This window comes from Odontesthes bonariensis, chromosome 22, assembly GCF_027942865.1.
Source record: "Odontesthes bonariensis isolate fOdoBon6 chromosome 22, fOdoBon6.hap1, whole genome shotgun sequence".
NCBI lineage: Eukaryota > Metazoa > Chordata > Actinopteri > Atheriniformes > Atherinopsidae > Odontesthes > Odontesthes bonariensis.
In genome coordinates, this window is record NC_134527.1 from 21,702,226 (window position 1) to 21,711,569 (window position 9,344).

General features: G+C 39.6%; 1 protein-coding gene across 1 annotated transcript in view; it reads left to right on the forward strand.

Annotated features, from left to right (window-relative positions):
• Positions 1 to 2,780: 2,780 nt before the first annotated feature.
• The window catches only part of LOC142373355 (uncharacterized), a gene marked incomplete at its 5' end in the record, with an annotated part of 34,464 nt that continues 27,900 nt past the window's right edge, over positions 2,781 to 9,344 (forward strand). Inside the window, one exon of the mRNA XM_075456559.1 lies at positions 2,781 to 3,357. Coding sequence (XP_075312674.1) covers positions 2,781 to 3,357 — 577 coding nt within the window. The remainder of the gene's footprint in view (positions 3,358 to 9,344) is intronic.

Below are 9,344 nucleotides of genomic sequence, written 5' to 3' on the forward strand. Positions count from 1 at the left end.
TTACAATTTAAAAACAACTCGTGACTTATTACACTGTGTCATTATCTATTTATTCAACCATTAATTAAAATGTCCAATGTGCTTTTTGATACACACGGTCATCATTTGAAGTAATGAAATGTGGAATTGTTTTGATTTGGCCTTATCAATTGTCTCAGGGACTTATTCTCACTGAGCTGTGCTTGAGAGGTCAACCTGTTCAGGTAAAACGTCCGATTGGCTAGAGATCTCATATAACAGGTCCTGCCCTGAATCTGTCAACTCTGAAACATTTGATTGCTCTAAAAGAGTCGTCATTATTTCAACATGCAGTTGCTCCAAGAAACTTGTTGCTGGATCTGTTTCTGCAGAACTTGTCACAACAGCGGGTGCAGAAGTAGATGCCAAAGTAGTTCTACAGATAGACAGATAAACATGCGTGTTATCATTAACCAATACCTATCATATTGGCTAACATTAATTCTGGATAAACCGGTCATTTTTTTTTCTTTTCTTTGTTGTGCCTTCGATGCCAGGCCTCAAGGCGACACCTCTAATTCTTCCTTTGCTGTGCATCTCTTTGTTCGTGATAGAGAACTGTGCTTCGGCTCTTGCTCAACCTCTGAAACACATACATGTTGTTACAAAGAACTATATGAAACTATATTCTTATTTTTATTTTTTTTGTTGATTGAGATGCTAACGTGTTAAAACAGTACCCTTTTACAACATTTGGAGGTATGATTTCAAGACTGTAAACGTGTCCATATAAACGCACCCATTGAGTCCATAATGTTGTGAGCAGGGCTCCATCTCTAACAACACAAGACACTGTCACCACTTACTGAAGAATACATGTCAAGTCAAGTCGAATTTATTTGTATGGCACATTTCATGTACAAAACAATTCAAAGTGTAAATAAAAGCATTACAGGGAGTGGAAGAAGCACTAAAAATACATAAAAGAATATAAAGAGAAAGAGATAAAACAATTAAAATTCAATTTAAATTGTTAAAAACAAGCAACAGTCCAGATAAGTTAAAAGATACCGTGCAGATTTCATGCATAGACACAAGAGAAAAGAAATGTTTTTAACCTGGATTTAAAAATGTCTACATTTGGTGAAAGTTTAATCTCCACTCCAATCTGGTTTGATGTGTTCAGATCTCTTAGTCCTGGTCAAACTCTAGCAGCAGTAGCGTTCTGGATGAGCTGCAGATGTTTAATGCTCTTTTTGGGAGAGAAAACCTTTAATTCTGCTGAGAATTACGAGGGAGAGATCAAATGCAAGCTGATGGACCTGTAGAAGGATCAAAACATCTGCCCAAAACCTTCAAACGGTACCGTGAGTCCTAATGACTCTGCCAGGATGAATGTATATGTTTTGGACGGTAGCATTCTGTTTGATTTGATGCAAAGACAAATGTACAGATGTGTGTTTTACAGTGAAACCTTTGACATAATGCCGTCAGCCTGACATGGCAATGCTGATCAGAGCTGGTTGGACAGTGCATTTATTGAAAGAATGAAACGCTTATTTTCAAAAACTCTTTTGGAATTGGAACTTTTTGAGCTGGACTCACTTTTGGTTACCGTGGAAATGAACAATGCACCTGTGAAGCCTGTGAGACTCTGATCTGTGTGAAGACGTCTATAAACCTGAAGAATCAGACATCACTCAATCATAAAGGGTGAGAAATCTTTTCCATGCTCAAATGTAACCTGAATAATCATACCTGTTGTATTGTTGTCCATATCCTTTCATCTGAATATGGTTCAAACTGGGGGCATTTAAAGAACAAACTTAAGTGTGCCAAGATTGCCTATTTTAGCTAAACACAATTCCAAAGAAGGTATGTTTATCTATCAATGTGTTTAGGGAGATAATCCCTACACTTATTATTGTTATTGATTTTTTTTTTCTCCATTTATGAAGCCAAAGTTGATGCACAGATGGAGAAACTTCTCATGGAAGAGAGAGACAATAGCAGCAAAATGACATTGCTGCCAGAGGTGAGTTATTTGTATGTGTCTCTCTGCGTCAAATTTGATTTACTGATACTTTTGCTCCTTCAGCGATAATAGTTATGTTTAAAGTGCATTGCTAGGAAATATTTGAGGCATTTTCTGACCAATATATAATTAAAAACATATGCTCGGGGACATTTTTATAGTAGATAGAGAAAAATATTGCCATGGTCCATGTTTGAGAGTGCAAACAGGCTGGAAACAGACTAATGTCGAAACAATAACTTTATGTGCAAATTAAACAAAAACAAAGCAGCAAAATACAAATCGGTAACTAGGTAATGTTACCAGGTAACATGGTGATTGAGTGACAAGACAAAGGCAACTGAGGGCATCCAGGAACGATGGCTGGAAAAGAGGCCAAACTGAACGGACGAGAGGGCAGAAATAAGAAACTGAACAAGAAATAAGGCTCCACAAAATAATACAAAAATCAAAGCAGGGACAAACAGGAGCTGAGCAAAGGCAAAGAACATAACAAGCACCCAATGATAGATTATAAAGTAGAACAAGACAGAAACCAAAAGACAAAGTCAAAACCTCCACCAATCCTATAAACCAGTCCCAAGAAGATATCAGAGATATTAACAGAACATGGCAGGGATCCAAGAAACTGGAAGATAAAATTGAATGATACATTCCAACTAAAGAATCTTCATTTTTCATTTCTGCCATGCATCTTGACCCCTTCTCCCATGTAGTTTGGAAGAATGATTCCATTCACCATCTTTGTGCGCCGTAGTGACTGTCTCTATCTCTGCCTGCTTTTCCTTCACAGAAACAATGCACACACCTGGACAGACCGTGCGAAGAGGGCGAGGATGGTGTCAGTGAATGTGTGCCGGATCAGCCAACCCGCACTGAGAGGAAGCCGTACTGCTGTGCCGAGTGTGCGAAGAGTTTCAAGAGACGGAGGCATTTGATAAATCATCAGCGCATCCACACTGGAGAAAAGCCTTACCTATGTGAGCAGTGTGGGATGCTTTTCAGGGAGTCAGGGCATTTGAAACTACATCAGCGCATCCACACTGGAGAAAAGCCTTACGCCTGTGAGCAGTGTGGGAGGCGTTTCAGTCAGTCAGGGAGTTTGACAGTTCATCAGCGCATCCACACTGGAGAAAAGCCTTACCCATGCGAGCAGTGTGGGATGCTTTTCAGGGAGTCAGGAAGTTTGACAGTTCATCAGCGTATCCACACTGGAGAAAAGCCTTACCCATGTGACCTGTGTGGGATGCTTTTCAGTCAGTCAGGACATTTGACAGTTCATCAGCGTATCCACACTGGAGAAAAGCCTTACCCATGTGACCTGTGTGGGAAGTGTTTCAGTCAGTCAGGGAATTTGAAACAACATCAGGAAACTCACATGAAATAATTTGTGTTATAACTTACAGTTATAAAACACGGAATAAATAAATTCTTTGTGTACGACTGAAATGGTCTCCATAACATTTGTTTGCATGCAACTTAAATTGTCAAATGCTGTCTAATGTTTAGTAGCAAACACACACAGAACTATTCTTGGTTTCAGTGTTGCTTTTGGTAACATGTTAACATCAGCTTCTATTATTACCCTGAGGAACAGTGTCTACATGCATATGCACTGTACATATTACATTAACCTTGCTCATTTTCTCAGTATCAATTAGTTGATTACAACAGTGGCCATTTATATTTTACAAAGAATTATATCTATTAAAAACATTTAAATGCCTCAAATAATTGCAAGCCATGGAGCTATTTTTTAAAATCAAATTAAGAAAATCAGTTTTTACAAAAGAAATTAAAGCAGCACCAGGGAAGTTTTGAACAGTAAAACTATGTGCTTCTGACTTGTTTTGAAACATTTGTTCTGAAGCCTGAAACTGCCCTGTAGCGCTGGGAGGCTGAGATTCCACAGTTCAGGATTTTGGTTTCCGGCCCCGCACCACAGCTTTGTGGCCTCTTCAACATGGCAACAAACTCATGTGTATGGCTGTACATGAGCAGGGTTCACAGGTATGGGCTTACATGTGTCTCAGAAATGATCTACAAATGTTATCTACAAATATCCCTTGAGTTGCGCACGTGTTTTGCTATCCACAAATTTCCTATTTGTAACTTGTGTGTTGGTTTTTACAAATATATGTGTATTTGTAAATATATAATTTTCCATTTGTAAAACTGAAAATTCTGTTTGTGTAAAAAAAAAAGCCATTTGTGAAACTCGTGATTCACAAAGAACACATCCAGCCACAGAACTTGTATAAATACCGTGCATACTGTACACCTGTAACAGTCTGACAGAAACTCACAAAAAGTGGTGAACCAAAACAAAAGTTAGATTTAACAGAAGATATCTTTAAAGGAGTGAAAAAGTGAGGACTGCCAGCTCTCTCTGAAGGCTGTAATAGATGTTTTACACCTGTGTCATGTGCCATCACTAAGTATGTGTTGTGTTTAAGTATTTTATCTGAGGTTGTGGTTCCACACCAGATTCTGCCACACTGCTGCTGCTCTTATTTCTTACTTTCTTTTGGACGTCTGGCATGTTTTTTGGTGTCCGGACATTTTAATGTTACATATACATATATATATTGGCTGCAGATCTCATATAACAGGTCCTGAACTGAATCTGTCAACTCTGAAACATTTGATTGCTCTAAAAGAGTCGCCATTATTTCAACATGCAGTTGCTCCAAGAAACTTGTTGCTGGATCTGTTTCTGTGGAACTTGTCACAACAGCGGGCGCAGAAGTAGATGCCAAAGTAGTTCTACAGATAGACAGATAAACATGCGCACCTATCATATTGGCTAACATTAATTCTGGATAAACCAGTCATTTTTTTTCTTTTCTTTGTTGTGCCTTCGATGCCAGGCCTCAAGGCGACACCTCTAATTCTTCCTTTGCTGTGCATCTCTTTGTTCGTGATAGAGAACTCCGCTTCGGCTCTTGCTCAACCTCTGAAACACATACATGTTGTTACAAAGAACTATATGAAACAACACACTGTGTTTCTTTTTTTTTCAGTTTACAAGGATTACTCACTGTGAGGATTTAGCTCACGCAAAACCTTGTCACTCTGCGTATCCCTTTCCACATCAGCGATAGAAAGCGCTAACATTGGTAAATAATTGTTTGAATTAGGCTGCAAACATTCTTTTTATTTTTTTGTTGCTTGAGATGCTAACGTGTTAAAACAGTACCCTTTTACAACATTTGGAGGTATGATTTCAAGACTGCATAAAGTATAATCCAGTTTGAATGAGCTATCAACAATGTGGAGAAATTAGAAGAAAAAAAGAATTAGAAATGTAATAATTCTTACTTTTGACTGGAAACATTCACTGGAAAAAAATGCCCCTCCAAAAATAAGTAAAAAAAACAACAAATACAAGACGTTTTTGCTTGAAATAAGCAAAAAAATCTGCCAATGGAACTAGTGAAAATCGGCTTGTCAAGATTTCTTGAAATAAGATGTGATATTTAGGACTTTTGAGATAAAAGTGATTTTGAAAGTAGTTTAAAAACCTCTTCAAATGTCAAAAAAAGCTTGTTTCATATGATATGCGACTCAAAACAATTTGTTTTCAAGACTTTTTCATTTAACAAGATATTCCAGATATTCCAGATGTATTGTCTTCAAACATGTCCCTATATCTGGCTGAAATAGTACTTGTTAGTCAGTTGTGTCTGATATAGAGTGTAATGAGATATTTTGACTAGAAATGAGACAAATATACTTGGTAAGACTTGGATTTTTCCCAGTGTTCCTGGATAGTTTAAAAAGGTGTTTGTACTCTAACAGCTAGAAAACAAAAACGAGAATAGCACAAAGAGCTTCATGACCACCAACCCCCTTACCTACCATGTCTATAGCGTAGCCTGGCTGTCTCGGGCCCCGACTATTTACAGGAAGTCGCTCTAAACAAACGACAGATCCCCACCCAAAAGCTGACCACCACATCTTTTGAAAGAAAACAAAACCAATTCAAACAATGAAGTGATTCTGTGAAATAAAATATCCCTCCATATTTCTTTCAGCCCACTTGTTGTACATTGATAAGTCAAGTACAGTAAATGTTCTGTTCAACACCCCCTCCTACCTCAATCCCTTTATGTCAAACCATGCGATGACCAAAACAAAGATCTTAATGAGACAGTCAGAAAAGTTTGTGAAAATTGAGGAGGGATCCAACTGATGAAAACCTCCCATAACCCCCAGGACAGTAATGATTCTCAGTTAATACATTTATCACCTCCACATCTCACGCGAAACACTACAGTGCTAAAACAATCCACTTTAAAAAACACATAACCTATCTTCAAGAGGCACTCCAAAAACAGGCACGCACAAATGGGTAAATTTATAAAACTGTGCTGCAATATAGCTCAGAAATTCCCACATTTTAAAAGGAAGAAAAGTTCTCTTGGCTCGCCCAGCCAGCGAGACACCCTCAGGGCTCTGAGCTTGAGACTATCTTCAGAAGGCTGACCCTAAATGACTGCAGCCTCCCACCCGAGAGCTGACCACCACAAACAAAACCAATTCATTTCGCACAATGAAAACACCCCTCCAAAGTTCTTACAGCACATTTGTCTACATTGAGATGAGTCACATTAGATTTTCTAATCAAAACCCTACCAGCTTAACCCCACCTTGTGCAAAACAACGAGATGACACCTCAGATGGCACATGCACAGGCGCATGCATTTTTCACATGCATGCACAAAGATGCCAGTATTATACTACTCAGGAGAAAGCCTCTTCTCTGGCAAAACTATGGCAGCACAACTTAGGTTTGTAAAGTTATACCTAAACAAACCACAAGACTCAAGACTGGAACAATGGGCCTCATGCAAGAACATTTTCGTATTTTTATTCTAAATTTCTCTCACTTTTTTCGTGAGGTCTCGTACGAACACGCCACGTCAGATTCAACAAACGCTCTTAACTTCGGAAAAAGTGTGTAAACGACCTGCGTAAATGATGAATCCCACTCGTGCGTATTTAAGTGCACGTGCACGAGAATAGTAGATTTACATACTCCACGCCCAAAATTATACCATATAAGGAGCTGTGCTTCTTCGCTCCTGTGCCAGGAAGTGTTGAGTGTTGAGTCATGAGAATGGCATCAAGTCGCAAAAAGAACTTTACGGGCTCTGAGATTGAAGTTGTGCTTTCAGAGATCCAAAAAGGAAAATCTGTCATTTTTAGCAGTGTCAGCAGTGGAATTACGGGACCTGCTAAAGCGAAGAAATGGGAAGCAATTAGGAGGGCTGTTAATTCAATGTCACCTGTAGTTAGAAATGTCACCGAAATAAAAAAGAAATGGTTTGATATGAAAATAGCTTAAAAAGAAAAACGTCTCGCCCTGGGCAGGCGCTCGATGACTGCAACTAAAGCCGTGCAATCAGTTGTTGCCTCATCATGATGGCACTTTGATGGGGTGGTCCATGAGGGGGGTCTTCTGGCACCACACCTTCTGGTCTGCCTGGGCTGGTTCAGGTGGAGACCCTCGTTCATGGCAATATTGCGCAAATCTGGCATGCCTTCTCTGGGCTTTAGAGCAGTTTGCCCCCCGCTGTATGGAGACACACCCATCTGGCCTTGAGCTCAGTGCGCTCCACGACAGCACGGGTGCTTAGATGCGTATATGTGTGCAGTCTATTGCTCCGATTATGATTGGCAGTCCAGCCACGGCATGAAAGTCCCTCTTAATTTGTACTTGTTGGACAGTGGTGTATGGGAATTTTATGTACCATGGGTGATAAACAGATAAGAGTTTTGATGATAAGGGGACTGGGACACCCCCGATCTGTCTCCAATCTCCCTCTGAAAGGTTCCAGTGGCCAAAGATACAAGGGTGGTGAGGACCTGGATGTGTGGTGGAATTGGGTTTGATCGGCGTGTTTCTCTCTGGAGTTGTGGCTCTAGCAAGCTGCATATTTGTAGCAGCACAGTCCTTGGGAATCTAAATCGCGATGTCAGCCATTCGTCTGTCTCCACACGGTCTCTTCCAAGAGCCTGACGCACCAAGGCATCCAAAAGTAGAAAGTCAGCCGCTGGTTACGCTTCCCATTGACCTTGTTATATACAGATTCAAATGAACCTTTAATTAGTGCATAATTTAAGTCAAACAGAATAATGTCAGCATCATTATGGGCTATAATGTATATTTATTTATGTTTTCTTCAAAGTAATTAAATATACAATCCATTAGTCAAGCAAACTTGATTGGAATAACAGCGGACTATTTTACGAAACTCCTACGACAGGTCTGCATCACTCGTAAATTCTGTTTGTACCTGAAAGAAAACGTAAAATACGAAAAGATTGGTGAATGCGCAAATTCTCTTAAATCACTCGTACGGATGATGGTTCTTGCATGAGGCCCAATGTCCTTTGGACAGACCAGACCAAAGTGGAGATGTTTGGTCATAATGTACAGCAGCACGTTTGGAGAAAACCTGGACCTGGAGTATTCTAGAGTCAAATGTGAGGCCATCTGTCAGACAGCTAAAGCTTGGCTGAAACTGGGTGTTGCGGAAATTTTAGTAAGGCACAGAGTCAGTTATTTTCTGAGGAGATAAGATGCTTTTAATAATATCTTGCAAGAGAGAACAACACAGAACAGAGTTCAGAGTTGCTCTGAGTCTTAGGCGAAAACAAGTCAGTTAATATACAGGTTAATACGTAATCGCTCCTTTGATATGTTCAAGCATTTGTTATCCATCTTTCCTCCCTTTCTACAGCCAAGGCGCCTCGGTATCGTGCCATCTTCCCTGTCAAACTCCTTAAAGTTGTTCAATCATAAGAGCACAATACCCTCATTGAAAGAGGGAGAAAAGAGAAAAACAAGTGTCTTAAATGAGTTATTACCAGGTGATACAGAGTAACACTCATACAATGTATATGTGAATTAATTTTTCCCTTACATGGGTCATCAACAGGACAATGATCCCAAACACAGCAGCAGATCTACAACAGAATGTCTGAAAAAGAAAAGAATCAAGGTGCTGCACTGGTCCAGTCAAAGTCCAGACCTCAACCTGACTGAAATGCTGAGGCGGGACCTTAAGAGAGCTGTGCATAAACCAATGCTGCAAACCTCAATGAGCCGAAGCAACGTTGGAAAGAGAGTGGGACAAAGTTCCTCTACAACCACGTGACTGATAACATCATACAGATAACCATTACTTCAAGTTATTGCTGATACAAGCTTTGCATCAGGTGTACTCAGTTTTTCCATACAGTGCCTCTGAATATTTAGCATCGTTTTTATGCAATAAATAATGTGTTATGTCTTGTGTTTTTGTTCATCTGAGGTCGTAGTAACTCATTTTTAAGATCCAGT